General features: G+C 44.9%; 1 protein-coding gene across 2 annotated transcripts in view; it reads right to left on the bottom strand.

Moving 5' to 3' along the window:
* The window catches only part of CELSR2 (cadherin EGF LAG seven-pass G-type receptor 2), a 301,695-nt gene that overhangs the window by 120,587 nt on the left and 161,820 nt on the right, over positions 1–19,288 (bottom strand). For both annotated transcript variants that reach the window (XM_069238878.1, XM_069238877.1), the window contains exons 6-8: positions 13,867–14,024; positions 3,553–3,716; positions 2,163–2,288 (exon numbers count right to left, since the gene is read on the bottom strand). In XM_069238878.1, the coding sequence (XP_069094979.1) occupies positions 2,163–2,288; positions 3,553–3,716; positions 13,867–14,024 (448 nt within the window). The remainder of the gene's footprint in view (positions 1–2,162; positions 2,289–3,552; positions 3,717–13,866; positions 14,025–19,288) is intronic.

Raw genomic sequence — 19,288 nt, 5'->3', positions numbered from 1 at the left:
CAGCACATCATGCCAACCACCACCACATCATCCCATACATTTCACCCACCACAACACACCTGACTTCACAATGCAACATTACAACACCATTAAATACTACACACATTTACGCTCAATGTCACAGACCACATCACTCCAATCCTCATACTGCTCAACTCCACATCACACAAGAACATGAAGCACAACTCATTATCATACAACCATACAGAATACATGTGCTGAACACACAAGTTTCACGTAGGAAATGTCAAAAACATTCCTAAGTGTTTAATGTTTTACTTAGTTACTGTTTTCATGCATACTCGCAGGTCACTAACAATGGCACAATATTTTTACCAACCCGTGTATGAAGTGATTTTTTTTTTTACATAGTTTGTTTGAATTGCCTTCGTAACACATTATGCTTCTTCACGTCACAACCTTCTAGAGTATAGGACATACCATACTTAAGTACAAGGAAATAAGAAATTAGGGCGACAATGACTCCTATAAAAGAATTTCAGATTTTAAACACCTAGACAAAATCAGAAGTTACAAACTGCGTTATGGAGCATTTTAGGCCACATGGAAGGGTATAAAATCTGCCATCCACACAGTAGTCCCCGAGACTCCAAAGGCAATGATAAACAATACTACAATAGCGGACACAATGCATGTGGAGGGCTGCAAGACCCAAGCCTAAACACCACAAGGTCACATCGCAGGGAAAAGTGATGTAGTTAAAATTAACAAAGTTAATACGTGGGATTGTTATGCATTATTTTCATTCTACCTGAAGATGTACAGCGCCAAGAGGACAACAAATGGTGAATGATATGCTACATAAAAACATGTTACATAACATGAACAGTAAAAATTGCATAAACTTATCCAAATGTGAAAATGACTATGCTGAATAAGAGAGAGTCCCCTCTCTGCTGTAGAGCAGGAGCATCACTATTGACGACATTCAGAATTCCATTCTACAGGACCTAACCAGAGGTGAAAATATTGCTATGATGCATACTATCAACATACCAATCGACACCCTGATAAGGCGGGTATAAGAGAACATGACAAGATCTGTAGCTCAGCATCCCATGATCCGCCATGAAACTGACATAATAAGTTCTACCCGACCCACTAGAATCGATTCCCCTCTGAATGGATGTTGCACCGCTGACGCACAATTAACACCAATGACGAAACATCCTGGAGTGGATGAGCCAAATACTCTCTTTCAGGTGGTTTCGGTATTAGCTGCAGCTCATGATGCTCTCACAGGGAGACCTCTTCTTTCTCCTCTATTCAAAGCCGGGTGGCAGACAGCGCTGGAATAACAGGCACTGGGGGGTTAAGTGTTCTGCTTGGTGCTCTCGAGAATGGTGAAGGGTGATGTCCAATAGCACCACCTCCAATTAGACAGTCGCTCAAGGCTCCAGTCAATACATGAATGCGAGCCTTCGAGTGAACCTGGGTTTATTCAGCTATCACAGGCGAAAATGAGCATGGGGGTGGCTAGCACTCAGTGTATATATCCAAAGGGATGGAAGTGCCAACAAGAAAGCACGGTAATGGTATATCAGACATGCATTACTCTGGAAAGTAGAATGGTTTCCACTAAGCAGAACCATAGGGTATGAATGTAGGTTGACTTCCAATGCCCTCGATCGCAACAGTGCCGAAAAACTCTTGCAGCAACTGAGAGGCAACACACTCTCCTAGGCAAGAGTGAGCGTAGAATGCCTTCCACTACGCTCCCCTAGGCAGAGGCAGGGTATGATGGAAGGCGTGGAAGCGGTGTCTATTACTGTCACATAGCAGACAGGATGACACTTCCCCTGCCTGAAGCACACGGAGGACCTTAGCCTCGACCTCTGTCAGCATCTTCCCTTTCATGGGGAGTAAAACAAAAGTGCATGGAGGTGATTCTGCTCATCCTGAGCACTTACTGAAAAATCCAGTCTGTGTGTGAGATAGAGGAGGTCTGGAAGCCTAGAAGTGCCTCTTCACCTAGGACTGAGCAACTATGCTCCAATTTACACCAAAACATTCTTTTCAGAGTGCATGGCTCTGATATTTCACCCTTTCCACTGCAGTATTTACAATCCCCTCACCACACACTTTGGATGATAAGAACTCTATACATTAGCATCACAGTCCAACCAGTACCCATCTCTTACCTTGTTCACAGTGCTGACCGCCAAACCCTAGGGGGCACTCACAGCTGAAGCTGCCCCAGCGGTTCACACAGGTGCCACCATTTAGGCAGGTATTGCTGTCACAGAAGTTCTTCTTGGCGGCGCAGCCTAGGAGGAATCAGACAAGACAAACAATTAGTGCTCGTGGGGTGGAGTCACTCTGGGTTTGGCTGGGTTGGACTCCTCTGTCTCTGGGTCCCCCTTCTTATGTGCGCAGTGCAGTTCTGGGGGCGCAGCTGTGCTACAGAGCGCGCGGGATGAGGCAATGGACCTTATCGTGTCTGTGTCACATTATCTCAGTAAGAAAAAAGAGATTTTAGAAAACTTCAATTGTATTTTCTTCACCGATTAATACTTAACAATAACATTTTAGTGATGGCGTCGCAAAGGCCACTAATTCCTGTCTTCTGGTCGAGGGGTTCCTGGGGACAATGGGTTTTAAGTAACCTCATAAGCCCAGAGCTGAGCTCAGCTCACATCTTTGTGCTTTTTGACCACACACCTGCCTCTTTGCTTCAACGTCCCGTGCCAACACACTGTTTTCCTAAACCCCTTTTTATGGGAAATTTGCATTTAGTCCTTCGTTTTCATAACTTTCTATGGATTTTGGATCTCCTGTTTGCGCTGTATTGTGGCAGTACAGGCTCGTGATTGGCATGGATACAGGTAGTCACCATTTACTTCCTGCATCAAATTTCATAGTAAATGGTTCTTTTTTTTAGTAACAGATGGGGTTTTTGGTGGGTTCTTAGTAAGGAGGTCCTTATGCAGCAGTCTAGCTTTCTCCTGGGTATTCAACCTTGTTGCCCATGGGTTGGAAGGGGACCAAGTTGTTGCCCAACTGACCCCACACGCATCTGAGAAGAGTGCTAGGGACGTCTCTGACATGGCTGTAAGGTCTGCGTACGAACAGGTCACACTGTATGGAAGGGAAACAGGGTGCCTAATTATTTGGCATGGGTCCTCTTTTTCCCAAGTTATTAATGTATGTGGTGTGGAGAAGAGCAGTTGGGAAGCCAGTAATGAATCTGGTTAAAAACTGTTTCCTTAAAATGTCAGCACTGCTAATGTATAATTATTCTACTGTATATAATCCTTGCACATTGTGGTTGTATTTTTATAACTTATAAGTGTTTGACTTAATTTTGTTGTGTTAAATAAATATGACTCAAGATGCTTTTCTCATATCACAATATGGTCTTGAGTCAAATTATTGTTCGGTCCTTAGTCCAAAGCCACTTCAGCTCACCGGGTCCCCCTCATATAGGTGACCAGTTAATCAAGAGCCCCTCAGCTGTCACCCATGTAAAAGGGAACGTTTTCCTCTCTCATACTTCACATACATCTGCCTGCTGCCCCCAAAACTACATACCCGGCACTGTCCCATTGTTGGCGATGAAGTCGGCCATGTCCACTGGTCGGTTGTCGATCAATAGGTTCTTCATGCAGCCCACAAACTGCCGGTTCTGAATGGGGAAGCTCTCAGGCAAGTTGGGGACACCACCGAGCAGCAGGGGCCCTGTCAGATCCAGAGACCTGAGGATGGAAAGATAATTGGAGATCACAAGAATTGGGGGCAAAATAAGTTATAAACAGGAGGGTTATGGACACAAGAGGGCTACAGCAGAGGCCAAGCTGCAAATGCAGCCGTTAGATGCACTTGCAGCTCACATATGATGCAGTTTCTGCTTGTCAATCGCTAACTTTCCCACATAACGTCGACTCTGCACCCACTGCTCCCCCTACTCACTACTCCACCCTCTCCCATGCTCTACAAGCCCTTCTCTTTCACAACCTTCTCTCTATTACCCCACTACCCACAAGAACTTTCTCTCCATAATAAAAAGCTATCCCTCTGCCCACAAAGGTCTCTCTCTTTCAGACCCAGTTATTCTTCCACATAAGTACTTTCTCTGATGTTTATTGCTTATTTTTAGATCTGCTCCCCCCACACAGATCTGCAAGACCTACTGTTAACTATACTTTCGACAATCATTGTCCGTGCTAATATGTCTGGATTAAAATGAATGTCATATGGTAATGTCAAGTATTAAAAGTAACTAGCATAGGAATAAATATGTATTTGTGTGGAAGCAAATAACTGTAGAATAACACTGATGCAGTTTTAAATGCCACATTACAATTGCACTGTCAAGCCAGACCTAAAAATCCATGTACTTTAATTTCTGCCCTCCTCCTTTCTGTACTGCTATCAGATAAAAATAACAAATTATCCAGTTATCTAAGAAACTAATAGCATTCCAATGTTGTGTGTGTTCCTTAAAGGTGTTCCTCAAAGTTCAAGCTTACGCAGCTAGATAAATAAATCATGCATTGGCAATGCCAACAAGTCTTGCTTTAAAGGAATTTTGTATGGTAATGTAAAGAAGAGACGGCTGGATAAATAAACAAATCAAGCATTGGCAATACCAATAGGTCTTGCTTTGAATGAATGTTGTATGTTAAGGTAATATGAAGAATTACAAGTGGACAGCATGGGAATGGATGTGTATTTGTGCTGAAGCAAAGAGAGCTGTAGAATAATATTGGTGTAGGTTAAAAGGCCAGTTGACAGGTGCACTGTCAAGCCACACCTAAAAATCTATATAGATTATAGATTAATGACTGCCCTCCTCGTATCTGTGCTGCTGCTAGAGAAAAAATATCTAGTTATCTAAAGCACTTTAATAGCTTTACAATGTCATGCGTGTGCCCCAGAAGTTTGAGCTCAGGCAGCTGGATAAATAGAGTGATCACAAGGGTGAGGAGGGCAAGTACTTTTTGTGGAAGAGCAGAACTTCTGTCCAATAAAAACATCTACTCCTGGCTGCCAGCATATAGAAAGAGCCAAAGCCCCTCTAGGGGATTCGCACATAATTGTCTGGTGACAGCTGTGCTGCCAAGCCAGATCATAATGATCACAGCTGCTTGGAGGGTACGCACTACATTGTGGAAGCACACAACTTCTGCCCAATCAAAATATCTACTCCTGGCTCTGTTCTTCCCCTGCCCTAAACCGTTTTCAATATTTTGGTCAGGACTCAAATACAAACCAGACCTATCTGCCTTGCCAGTGCTTTTTGAACCAGTTAGAGTGTGTTTGGTAACCTTAGCATCTGTGGATGTCCTATGCTTCACCGGAAGCTGCACATTTTGTGATGTAAATAACCAGTTCGGGTAGGAGACTCGGCCCATACGCTTGCTCAGTCAAGCAAGTAAGTAAACACCGTCCACAACAGTTGTACTTTATTCGCAATAAATCTCAACTTGGTTCAAGTGCGATTCCTCACCCGTTAGGACAACAGGTGGTGTCCAAGCTTCCCATTCCTCTGATTAACCCCGGCAGTCAGTACATAATTATGTTATTCGCCCATAAATACCGACGCAAACAACATAGAAACGTGGGGGAAAAAATACTATGTTGCCAGTCGGTTTTAAAGGGGACCTTTTAAATAATTAAAATGACTCAGAATGTTACAAAAACATACACTTCTGCTACTTTGCGTTGAACGCTTCTCAAAACAGTGTAGTCACAAAACATACAAAGTAGCCGCGGAATTCCCACGTGAGACTCTGAGGCTGAACCGGTCGGGTTTGGTTCCCCGGCAGGCCATCACCGTGCGATTTCCTTTCACAACCATTCCTGGTAAACATTTATTAAAGGATAATTCACCCGTCCATCAAGAGGCCTCCGTAGGTCCCCAGGCGGAATGTAAGACGTGCAGCTCGCCCGCACGCGAGGAGCCTACTGAGGTGTCCATCAGAAAGAAAAGCATTGCGGTTTCACTACAGCACCGCCCTGGGGGCACGAGGCGCTCCGTCTTCACGGCACCCGACCAGGGGGCAGAAATTCCTGAGCGGTGACCTTTCGCAGCAGCACCACAGGTCCCCGGGGTGACGGAGGCAGGGCCACCATGAAGCGTGACGGCGGGCACTGGGTGCCCTTGGCAAATGCCAGCGAAAGTTTAACCTCTCTTACGGTGCCCTAGTCTCCGGCACAGTCCTCCGCAAAAAAAGTAGGAAGCGTGTGTCAGTCACAACTGGATGGGCGTGGGGGAAGCCATTACCGTTCCTTCCTGTGGCTCGGTGACAACTGTGCCTGTGACGCCACTGTAATATCACCCTGAGCCTAAATTATTCAGTGATCTGGCTGTGCTTTGTTTTCAACTGCGCAGCTCGTTATGAACAATAACTATCAATAATTTCACATAAGCGCTTCAGAGCAGTATAGACGAGTCTCTCAGGAAATGGAGGCCAAAGCGCTTCTACAGGTGGGAAATGAAAGCTGTGTGGTGGCCACTGTCTGTCCATAACGCCCTTCATTATAAAATTCCTCCCACACACGTGTGCTCTGCCTCCCTTTCAACATCAGCTCTCTAACCTGCCCGGTCACTACTAGTGGAAGGCCGAAGCATGCCCACACTTAGAAGGGGGCTGCCTAGCCAGGCACATGACACACCAGCACAAATAGATCCCTATGTCATGGATGATCAGTTTCAGTGAGGCTTTGCTACAAACTCCAGAATATGGAAACGGATGGATCTAAGAGAGGTGTTAATGCATCTGACCTTATTTGGTTTCTTATCTTTAATTTATAAGGGGACGCGTTAGAAGTCCGATGGACCTTTTGACTGCTCTTAGAGTAAATCCCACCATAGCACTCAATTTCAATACAGATCAATAACAATATCAATAAATAGAATCAATAATCTTTGGAGTCAGTATTTCCTTACACCATGACCCCTTTGGCCAGGAATAATCACACCTTTCTTGTCAAAGTTAGAATGTTTATTTCCCTATATTAACAATGCTAATATCACGTAACTTAGTCTAAAAATTATCACCGGTTGACCAAATCTCCTAAAGAATCTCAATTTAATCAAAGCATGTATTGTTGGGAAAAGCGCCCCCCCCCCCAATATGGGGGGAGCGTGGCCCCTTAGTAATCGGGGCCGCCGTGGGCCGAACCCTTCGCACTAGTTGTGTGTCAGGCTGGCCAGGTACTTCCGCCCTCACACCCTGAATCGTGTGGGGGCGGAAATAATTTTATAAGGAGTATGTTGCGACTACGACCGCCGATCCGGTCTCAGCCGTGGCGCTCCAGTGGGGGGCTACTTAAGCGCCCCCCCATAAATGCTCGGCCTTGTTTTGGGGCCGTGGCAGATGATCGGACGGTTCGGCGTTGTCCCACCCACCCTCTCCCTTGTTTTTTAGGTTGGAGAAGAAGTACTAAAGTAACCAGAAGCAACCCCAAGGCTGGGGCCCCGGGATAACACCAGAGATAGGATCCTGAAGTCCTGAACCAACCTGCAGGTGTACACACCAGATTAGGGGGTAGGGAGCCCAGATCGCTGGGGTGGTCATGGGGCTTCCACTCCTGGCTGCCCGTTACATCCCTTGGCAGATTGGTGTTTGGAGAGGTGGCGGAACACTGAGGGTGTGGGTAAGGAATGGTGAAGTCGGGGGAGCCGCCCCCCCAGGGATACAGGTGAGGTACAGTTCGCCTGTGTGGTCCAAGGGATGTTCAGGACAGGAAGGGATCCTGTCACAATGATTTATGGTTACAGATTGAATTTTATGAATATGGTTATGTTATTGTAAATATGTTTTGAAGTTTCTTTGAAGTGATTTATGGCTAAAACGTGTGTTATGAAATTAACAAGTAAAAAGTTCAAATAAAACTTCTTCCAACAAATAAATTTGTCGGTCTGCGTATAGCCGGTGTTGGGGTGAGGGTCTGCTGGTGGTCTCCGAGTTCTATTACGCACTCTAGAAATACAGTACAACTCAATAACAAGAGTAACTGCACAACAGAAATAGCATACATTTAGATTCAGCAAATAAACAGCATCAACTGTTGTTAATAATTGGCAAACATTTTCTGTGGGCCTCCTAGCTAGCCTTCTGATTAGACCAGCATGTTTGGGCTCCATGCAAAACAATTTATGCCATCACAAATTTGGAAAAAAATCTAGCTATGGCTCTATCAAAATTAGCGGTTGGTACCTAGGAACAAAAGACAAATTACATCAAACACTATAACATTGGATTACTACAATCAGCGAGCTGCAACTGTCTTCATCAATTGGACATTTGTTCGGTCACCATCGGACCATGAAAGGAAATGGTTCAGAACAGGGGACCCTAAGCTATCCAAACCATTTGTAAAACATAGTCTAAGAATCAGCATTCAGTATTAAAAGTTTAAGCAATAAATTTAAAGGTAGAACTCTATAAGTAAAGGAATTAACTACGAATGAGCACAGAAGGTGAGAATGATCGAAATGGCACCTCTCAGCAGAGGATTAAGGAAAACTGAGCACTTAATTCTCTGTGCAGTCCGGCTAAGTTAAAATCATCTAGAACTCATCCCACATTGCTACTGGTCAAAGAATTGTACGTTTAGATTTAGTCCAATGAAAGTAAAACTTCAGATCTAAGATATAACTAAACTGTCTTTCAAATGTCGATGATTGGCTCCTCTTCTCCTGTTCCCATCGTCGGACTCGTCAGGTAACAATTTTGTATCTCTCTGTCCTTCAGTCAGTGCATCTACTGTTAGCCCCTGGGAACATCGCTTTCACACACACTAAAACTTTACAATGTATCAATAACTAATACAGCATATTCTAGCAAGCAGTTCTCATGGGAAAAGAAAACATCTACTAGCGTATGGTCAACTCAGTGAAACAACACAAGTACTAATTTCTCTAAACAGCCATTTTATGTGAATTATTTAAACTGTGGAACTTAATATAAGGCTGTTCAACTAGGCCCAAGACCTCGCTAACCTAAGGCCTTCGGTTTAATAAAGCAAATACATAATAAGTAATCATTAATATAACATACACATTAATCTAAACATGAGCACATCATTTCATTTTAATAAGCAATTAATAAAGACACTTCGTGATTTCTGGTGGCCACTCATGTAGACACATTTTCCAAGTCGTGCATTATTTTCTACATTAATTCTAATTATATGCAGATTCATAATTCAGAATACATGAATATTTATTAGTAAAAAATCAGCGTTCACAGAGGTAACAACATTTAGGAACCTCTACTGCCAGCTGTTGCAATAGTCCTATCAGAAGAAAATTCATCAGTCCATTTCCTGTACTCAAGTGACACAATGATCCTTGACCTCTGTCTCTGTGAGACATGCTCGGATACACCAGCCCTACTGGAAGTTCAATCCATGGATCCACAAAGCTCTACAGAACGTCGCAAAGGAGAGCAAGCCATGGATGTATCACTTCTACAGGAGACCAAACTACAGGCATACCACCTCCATGGGAGACTGATCACTGAAGTCACAACCTCCACTGGAGGCAGATGCATGGATATCAACTACTTCGCTACCAGCCATGTAACAGATCCCCCACCTGCACTGAGACCCATTTTCATTAATCCTGAAGCTTGTAGTGATTAAATAAGAAACATTACCTACAGGGATAGGCCCACCTGTGTGGTCCCATTTGAGCTCCTTGGACTAATGGGTCCAATGCACAAAATAAGGGAAGAGTGAGCGTTTCTGAAAAATGTGCAAAATATGCATATACTAAAACCAATAACACACAGGTAGAGGACCGCACCCATGCCCGGGGCAGATGAGGGAAATCTGTGACCCCTCCCCAACCCCTCCAGCCCCACTTCTGGGTCTACTCCCCCCCCCCCACAATAATGGAAGGCAAAACACTGACCTGAGACAATCAGATTTGTGTTTTGAGAAACAGTTCTTAGGCCATATTTATTACAACAACAAGCATCACTCAAACATTTGGTTCAGTCAAGCAATGTGAATATTACACAAACCGAAAATGTTTGGAGAAAATCTATACACAAAAACACTTAACCGCATGTTTTAAGACATGTTTGGCCACCCTGTGGGTCCTTAGAGCATTGGTTAGTAGACTTGTGAGCCAGAATGCTACCCACCGGACCCCTACACATATACACGGCAAACTCCCCTGCTCCCTCACAGGGAGAGGAGAAAAAAAACAGCAAGTGTGCTGAGCCCATAATCACCTATGCCAGAGCAACCCAAAAGAGGGATCCCCCCTCGCACCCTTTGGGAACAGACCTGGGCAACCGGACCAGATCTTGGTCCCCTAGCACAAGGTCCAAATCCTCTCTGGTGCAGCAAGTTGCATCGGCGGTCGGCAGGGGCATAGCTCTCCAGGAAGCTATGTGGGTATTTTCTACAACCCATGGTTTAAATGCCCCTACCTGTGCCCCTGCCAGCCATCCAGGTGACCCAACTAACTTCTGGCAGCCTATGGGCACGCCTCGCGAATACGTGCAGGTGTGCAAAATGTAAAACAAAACACCAACAGCAAAAATGCTGTTGGTGCGAGCCTCCCCCAGACCAGGTGTCAGCCCCACCTGTGTCCAAGGCCTGTCAATACGGCTTGCCCCTCTCTTTCATATGCACCTATAGCCGTTCTCCTGTGTACCCTAACATGAGACTGTAGGTTATGATTGAACAGGGCTGCAAGTCCAGTGATACGTGAGAAGCTGTCCAGGAGTTTCCTGAAACCTTTGGACAATCAGCATGCACATTATTTCACTTCACATGTGCATCTCCATTGCCAAGGAGTGGGAAGTTGATAAATCAGGGAGAAAAGGTCATTAATAGTAACATCAAAAAAGTATCCCATCAATAAAGACTCTGAGAACAGTATGTCTCCACTATGCAGCTGCACAATCTTTGTGTCTGAGAAATATTAATTGCAGAATGCAAGTGGGGTAACTCTAAAGGTGCAACACAAATCAAATTGATGGGAACAAGTAACTAGTAAGTTGATTAAGCAGCCTTCACACTGACTGACTGGCACAGATTTATTAAGTAAAACTTCATGGACAGAGTAGGCATTTGTATACTGAAGTAGACAATACGAAGACCAAATAAATTCTTGGATGTTTGAGTGGCAGCCTTATTCTCTAATTTCTAATGACATTGTATATAATTTCAGAGCTATTCTTATACCCAAATTTCGAGACGCATCTTTTGTTCCAGATGCATAGAATCTAAAGATGTAAGTAGGGAGATAAATATCCTGACTATAGCGAAATTATGAGTTTTTTAGGTTAAAGGAGGCCAAACCTAATGATCTTTCTTCCCATATCAAAACCTTAGCTACAACTAATGCGAAAACTGGATGCCACTCACTTACCTTCTATGTCAGAATTATAACTACTTAAAAGGATTACCTTCCAGGCAGCTATAATAATATCCAACAAGAATTGTTTAAGAGGGTTTAGAAAAACAAGTTAAAATCCCACTACATTAGGGATTCTACTACAGGGAGTGAATGATGATGAACCTCATCAAAATGAAGTCGAATTGCATCATAAGACAAAAAAATCCTCGGAACAGTAGCTAATTCCATTTGAGTACTTCTCCACGTCCACTTATTAAAGCTGTACATCTGCAACGAATCAAACTAGACAGACATCCTTCTACATTGAGGACATATGGAGTACACTCACTCCTTCCAAGGTCTGAAAAATAAGACAAATCCATATAAACTTACAGTTTGACATGACAGAGCTTTTAGTGACTGAAATAATAATAGCAATGTCACCAATTAAAGCCTTCCCATGGGTATTTGTCAAACCTTTAAGGCGCAAATGAGAGAAAGGTAAGATAACTGCCTTTACTCTATGGCTGGGAATAGGCTCATCTTGCAGTGGATAAAAACCCACGGCCCTGACCATGAACCCTGCTTGAAGCCTGGGAAGTTGACTTTAAGCTCCAGGGTGTGGTTGTGCAACAACAGGTCTTCCTCTGGACAATGGCTGTGTGCTTGCAAAGAGAAAGTAGTGATTCCACAGTCTAAATCTTGTGGTGGTCCAAGACATGGCCTAGAGACACACACAGAGCTGACTCAGGGTGTGTGGAGCAGGGATTAATCCTTCCCACAGTTTAGGAACTCCGTTACGCACTCCTGCATTTTATATTGGACATCCTATATGCTCTCTTAGAGTATTGAATCTGATTTTGTCACTTTCTACAGGCTTACCATGAAAGCCCTCTACATTTATGAACCACCAGGTTAGGCACAAAAGAAGAGCTGGCGCTATGGTAAAGCCCTTCTGGTTCTCGCTCTTGAGTCCATTAGGACGATAGTTAAAAATGCAACTTTCTCCGTACAAAGACATTAGGTTTAGAGCACTCCAAGATCACCAGCCTAAGGTAGGGCCACATTCCAGTGTGTAATTGTCACACAGGTCTGCGGAGAGAAAGCCTTGCTACCTCCGGGGGATCTTTACATAAAGTACAACATTTAACATTTGTCAAAATATGGGCAGAGAAGCTCAGTAACAGGGACTAAGTGTAAGATATGCACTCATTTTGTTGAAGAAGAATCTAATTCTCCTCCTGTTACACATGAAAAAGACATAACCTGTCCAGGCATGTGGGCTTATATTGCATAAAAGATCCCAATAAAAAACGATGGGGTATTGGGACAAATGTCATCTAGTACCCTAGAAATAATAATAATGCTCTGTGCCACCACCGTATCATGGGCATAACCACCAGCACATGCAACGAAACAGAAGAGACTTCTGTGAATTCACATACACGTATGCATTTCCATGTCAAGAACATTAAACTTCTCTCCTGGTAGCCAGTGGGCTTCATCCTGCCTTTGGCCCAGTTCACCCCAGGGGTCTTAGTGTGCTTTTCAGTAAAGACGACGTTCTGCGGTAGCAACGGTCGCAGAATGCGATCTAAAGTAAATATGAAGTCTGGATAAACAGCAAACTATGGTGTTATCCAGGATGCAAAATCCACCTGATTAATTAATAATCTTTCCATTACATTACGATTGAGAGGGACCTCTTTCCTGCCCAATCAGGACCTTCCCGTGCCGTTGAAGGCCTGTTCCTGCCATGCGAGGACCTTCTCCTGGCTGACACTCATCTTCCTGTGCCAGGTGTAGGCCCTCTGCTTTCAGTGTGTGGCAATACCCACTGGTGACCTATTCCAGGGACTCTCTTATGCTGCCTTCCAAAGCCCAACAAAGACCTTTTACAGCCCAGCAAAATGTTTCCAGTATCATGCAGAGTCTAACTCTGCTGTTACTTTAAAGCCTGCGATAAACAGGAGGGTTTATTAATATGAATAAATGCAGGAGTGAATTTGCATTGCTAGTAATGTATATTTATTTCACCATGAGTGTGTAAGTTCTATGTAATCATACAACAAATAAGGGGTAAACTAGCATAAAAGCAGTCTCTGCTATTAAAAAATAACATAATGACTATAATAATAACATTGTCTGATTGGTCAAAATACTTAGGTGATGTGGTTGTATCTACTTTGTGGAACATAATGAGTTGACAGCAAGAAGGAGAGGAGTTAGGAGCAGTCAGGAAGCTTTAACGTGTTGCCCCTTTGTCCAAAATGGAGGGTTGCAGGCACCCAGTATATTTTGGGGCCTGTATGGTGTACCTGTAACAGGGTATGAAGGACAGCGTTAAATATGAAAGTGTTTATCTACCATAATGCTACACAAAACTTCCTTTCATTTAAAAATAATTTTGCCCACCACTGTAGCATAATTCCAGCGAAATTGAGCATCAGTGAGTGCTAATCTTGTTGAAGGGGTGAGCGCCTTGAATACAAAAAGAGGAAGGACTAAGAGGTTTGCTGTATTTTAGATAAGATACTCACTTCTTGGTTCCAGACTGAGTCCCCTGTGCTGAACAAGAATAGTTCCCCAACTCTTCACCGAAGCGCAGGGCCACCGCTGTGTCACAATCATCCACTGTCACAACAGCCACCTTTTGGTCTGATGGACCTTGGGGGATGCCCGACTTCCCAATGATTGGCTGCAAAGTAAGAGTAGAACAGGGGATGAAAGAAAGCATGAACAGATCAGGAGCAGGAAAGCAAGAGAAGAGTGAATAGGGGTGAAAGCATGGTCTGTATCAACCACAGGGAATGCCCTCCCTACTACAGAGCCTCAGTGCCAGCGTGAACACTACTCAAAACAGATCAACAGGGCCAGGGAGCACAAAACTACAACTGTGATGGCAAGCTAAACAAGACTGCTGAGCAATAGTAGCTGCAACCACACTGTTACCACCAAGCAACAGAGGCAGAATGCACAGTACTGTTACTCAGTGCCAGACTGGGAACCAAAAGTAGCCTTAGCAAATTTTGTCAGAGCAGCCCTCTTATTGCATATAGCACGCAAGCAGAGGGAGCATGCCTACCCACTGCAAGGGAGGTTTGGGGGGGGGATTCTCCACTGAATACATTTTAAAAAAATGCAAATATGGTGTGTTTTACACATGTTGTATTGTAGGACCTTGTCCAATCATTTGAAATGATAGCTGGAGATTGGAGACATGGCGGCATGGTTCCATGAATGAATAGCTGAATGGGTGAGGAGTGGGTGAATGAATTAATTCAACAAGGGGTGACAATAAATAATGACTTTTAGCTATGTGGAACAAATGGTATCAATGCACTGACCAAGGGTGGGTGCTCTGGTTTTCAATTTAGCTTCTGCATTAAAACATCACGCTCTTCAAACACTACCGCTACAAGTCCATGAGAAAGATGTAAAGCCTGGATGTAACACAGTGCACTGGCTTAGAACCTTAAATAATTAAATACAAAGTATTAAGCTTTGATCTAAAACAGGAAAGAGAGAGAGAGAGATAAATAGATAGATAACCATGTATTTGGCAAATTGTCCAGCGCGAAACCAGGAAACATTGCTTCAGTTCTAGCTTTCACTGGACAACATTGTGTTACCCAAGGAAATTACTTTTTTCACGGTGCCTCATTTTCCTTCACCATCACATGAAAGCACCTTTAACTACATCGATTCAGGGTGTACGCTGCACAAAAACACAAGACTAATGTTACTCCATCTATTACACCCCTAGGAGACTTGCCAAGGCAAAAGACAACTAACTACCCTCTTTTTTCACTAACAGCATCACTAACAGCATCACCGTCAGAGCAGTGATGGGGGACATGAATATTTTTAGGTCATAGTAATACTGACGTCTAACAATTGTCACTCAATGCTATGAAATAATTTAATATACTAAAATGAAATGCATTGCAGTGGCCATACTACAAAGAAATACACTATTCTGAAGAGTCTTTACCATATATGTATGGATTCTCTGAGCCAAGGAAAAGCAGACCCCTGGCCACATTTCCACTGAAGGTCAGCACTGCTCGTGACGAGGATGCAGGAGACCGGAACCAACAAAAAGCAAAAAGAAATGGTTTTGGAAGAAGATGGTCTGCTGGATATGCTTTAAAACCATTTATTTTGCATTGTTTGTAAAGTGCCAAAGCACTGCAGGCAAGCCCGTCCCCACCCTGACAGCCTACCAGGAAAACCCCTTGGTGTGTGGCCCAACCAGTCTGGACCTACAGCAACTGGGAGAGCACACAGCACTACTCCAAGAGTAATACTAATGAGATACCGCACGATCGGAGATACAAAACTGTTTTGGCATGTAAATTGTGCAGCAAACATCATATACAAACATGCTAAAGTCTCTTCAAAGTTCAAAATAGTGTTCTCTTAACATGCAGAAACATTTTGTCTTTGTACATCAAATTATACTACTTTTAGTGGCTTTTTCTAGAACTTATAATTTTTTAAACATGAACTTAGAAACATTTATGCTGCCTGCCTCCCCCCCTCCACCGCAACCTGATGCAGATGCCATTATCTAAACAAGAGCCAAGTCAATTATTTGAACCCTCTCTGTGGCCTATGTTAGTACACATGAGCCAGTGAGTATACTCTGTTAAACAAATCTGGATAAACTTTTGTATTTCAGCTCAAGTTTTTCGAGGTGCTTTGATATGAGATAATGAAGACAAGCATTTGCAATGCAATGGGTCTTGCGTTTGCTCGAGTTAGAGCTATTAGCGTTGTAAACTCCTAACCGGACTTTTCTTGCCACATAAACTGAAAATGAAAAGTAAAACAGTTTCACATAAGAGAGCCGACGGTCACTATTAGTGTGAAGAAGACACAGAAAAGGAAACCAAAGTTTGCTCGCATTGAAACATATCTGCAAAAGTGCAATTATCCATGTAACCGGCAAAAGTGCAATTATCTATGTAATAGGGTCGATGTCATGCAAAGCGCTCGACTAATGCCCAGCGAGATCGTGCTGCCTACGAAATAAATGGAAAAAGAAGTCCAGAAACCAAACGGAAAACATCGAGCCTCGTATGATTTCAGTAGTTGGCCGGTGCGCTCGAGGAGGGCTAAACATTGGTAAAGGAATGACGTGTGCATGCCTTTCACTAATCAAGTCAAGCCGCAACCAACCAAACTGATGGGCGTGGTTACAAGCCTGTAGAGAGATAACAGGGACAGAGCGCTTTGCGCGCTCAACACTAAAAAAGGAGGAACGGTGAAATAAAATAATTGCCTACTTTTAAATAATTTAGTCAAAAAGGGAATCTGGAATTGATCTTAGGGCTTCTTATTTCACATTGTGCCACTAGATGGAGTTCTCTTTCCCTCTCCCGTTTTGCATAGAGGTCATTGCTTTGCCTTCAATTTTTTGGCACGTGAGGTTACAGGCTTGAGTGGAAGGCATCACCCGAAGACTCAGCTCGAAGTTTGTGACTGGAGGGTCCAAGAAACCCTTGAGCTGAGGCAGAGCTCCCGCCGACCGCAAGTGTCTGGCTAAGTTTGTGTAACAAATTTTAGGAACCATCACGTTTTAACACCAGCAGCCACCCCTGAACCCACAATATGATTCCACCAATAAACAGAAACTGGGCTTGTTCATCATGGATGACAGCGGGAGACGGTTGTGACCAGCACAATGGAACACCCATAGGTCCCTCACTCAACACTCAATGAATCCTCCATCGGTTCCACTAAAAGCAAGCACTCTCCGAACCAAGCACAGCAGACAAGACATCACCCTGTCAGTTCAATACTTTGTGCATCCAGCTGTTTCACCAACATGTATAATAAGTGTAGCACCAAGTTCACAGTGGCATAACAGGAGTCCACTCCAGCACTCACGACACCAAGTGCTTCCCACAAAGGCCATGCTATAATCATAGACTATGTAAAACATACATAGCACGCTTGTTAGCATCTCACCTGACAGTACCGGATAGCGCTTTGGGGCAACGCTAGTGGTTGAAAGCACTATATAATTGTTCCCGTACAATAAACAATCACCGAGCTGTAGGCTGGGGTGTACTGCACAACTCGTGAACCACGTGACGCGTAACATAACACTACCACTGTAGCAGTTGGACACCATTAAACCACTGGCAGCCGCCTGAAAACTACACGTGAACCACGACGACAGCACTGCCACTGTGACATCAGACGGAAAACAGAGTACAATACTGTCACTGAGCCACAAGCATAGCACTGCCGCCCGGCTACTGAGCCAGCACTGCAAACCGCTAGCGTTCCGCTGCGTCCTGGGGTCCGGAGCTAACAGAACTACCGCCAGGCACGAGGCCGGGGTCCCCAGCGCTATAGTCACGTGACCTGGTCGTCAAAGCTCCGCAACAACGTCAAAAGCAAACAAGAAGTGCACAGAGAAGATCTGGGGTTTTGAAGAAGTGCCACAGAATGTGGGCCCAGCCGTTTGATATTGGAAAGGCAGAGGTACGGGTGAGGGATGACAGGACGATAGTGAAGAAAGATTGAGCTCTAAGCTCTTACTCTCTTGTCTAAAGCGGACGTCCCTTTCCTGCATCAGCGAGAGGATGTTTGCTTTGGATTAGGCAGCTGAAAAGGCGCCCAAGAGAGAAAGCACATTTCACGTTACTGCTCCGGGGGACACGGGCCTGGCTGGCACAAGGGGATGAATGCTGCTTTGGGACAGAGGGAGGCCATGGCGACGGGTGGGAGCAGCGCGGCCCTGTGAGGACGGCGTCCCAAGGACGACTACAGGTAGGCGGGGTGGGGACTGAGAAGGAAGGTGGGACCGAGGCCAGAGGGCGGTCACTGCGACACGAGGGTGCGCACTCCCACGTCAGAGAGGGGGGCTGGGGCCAAAGCGCACTGGTGACAACAGGTGGAAGGAAGTCACTAGTTAGGCCCTCAAAGGACTCCTATAGCAACAGTTAGGGTGAGTTCAAAGCAGGTGCGGACAGTGCTAACTTGGAGGGAGGCTGAAGCCAGAAGGCAGCCATGACAACAGATGGGTACGGTGCTCCTCGGGGGTGCAGTGGTTGAAGCCGGTGTAAGGGGAGCATGGCTACCTCAGAGGCGGGGCGAGGCCGGAGGGGGGTCAAAGCAGCAGCCGGTGGATAGGCATTACCTCAGAGAAAGAGGCCTGAGGTCAGAGAGCGGCCATGACAACAATCCTCCTAACTTTGCAAAAGTAATTGATCTGTCCGAAATTCTGAATATTTATATTCTAATGTCTACCCTTTCAAATCCATTGGAATTACATCTTCTTATTTGCTCATTCTGATGTTCTTACATGTTTTTCATGCTTCCATGCGAAATAATGGAGCCACAACCCCATGGTCTAAGTTATAAACTGTATAGTCTGTCAACATCTACCTGTGCAGCGCTCTAACGCCCGTAAGGCCTGCTCAGCGTCATAACAAAAAACTAGACAAGGAAACTGGTAGGGGCAGTGAGGGCTCCACAGAGGGAAAGGCCCGCGGTGCAATCCTCAAGAGAGACCCGAGGCCCTTACATGGGCACAGGAACTGACGGCATCGGCGCCACACTTGGCCCTGCCCAGGTCAAGGCTGCCTAGACCTGTCCTCCAGATTCACTCTTCCTTCCCAAGCCACATCGCTCCCCACTCCTTAGCGAAGGAGGGGTGACTTGCTCAGTGATCTGTAAACACCCGAAGCCCAGGGGCTCTTCAACATTCTGGGCACGGTGGGCAAACACTGGCAGGGTTATTGGTGCCAGAGCGAACACAGCCTGGGCCATGCCCCACAAAAGCAGCACTGGCTGCTGATGGCACCGCTCCACATCCCACGGCTCCAACCCTTCCCCGCCACACTCCTCCCTTCTCCGCCCTCCCCTCCCGTAAGGCTTCTCCCATCATGCTTCTGCCTCTGCCAAGTCTCACTCCCCTTGCTCGCTGCCCACCTTCTCTCCCAC

This window comes from Pleurodeles waltl, chromosome 6, assembly GCF_031143425.1.
Source record: "Pleurodeles waltl isolate 20211129_DDA chromosome 6, aPleWal1.hap1.20221129, whole genome shotgun sequence".
NCBI classification, from domain to species: domain Eukaryota; kingdom Metazoa; phylum Chordata; class Amphibia; order Caudata; family Salamandridae; genus Pleurodeles; species Pleurodeles waltl.
Note: the sequence above shows the minus strand (reverse complement) of the source record. Positions and strands in the feature narration are given on the sequence as shown.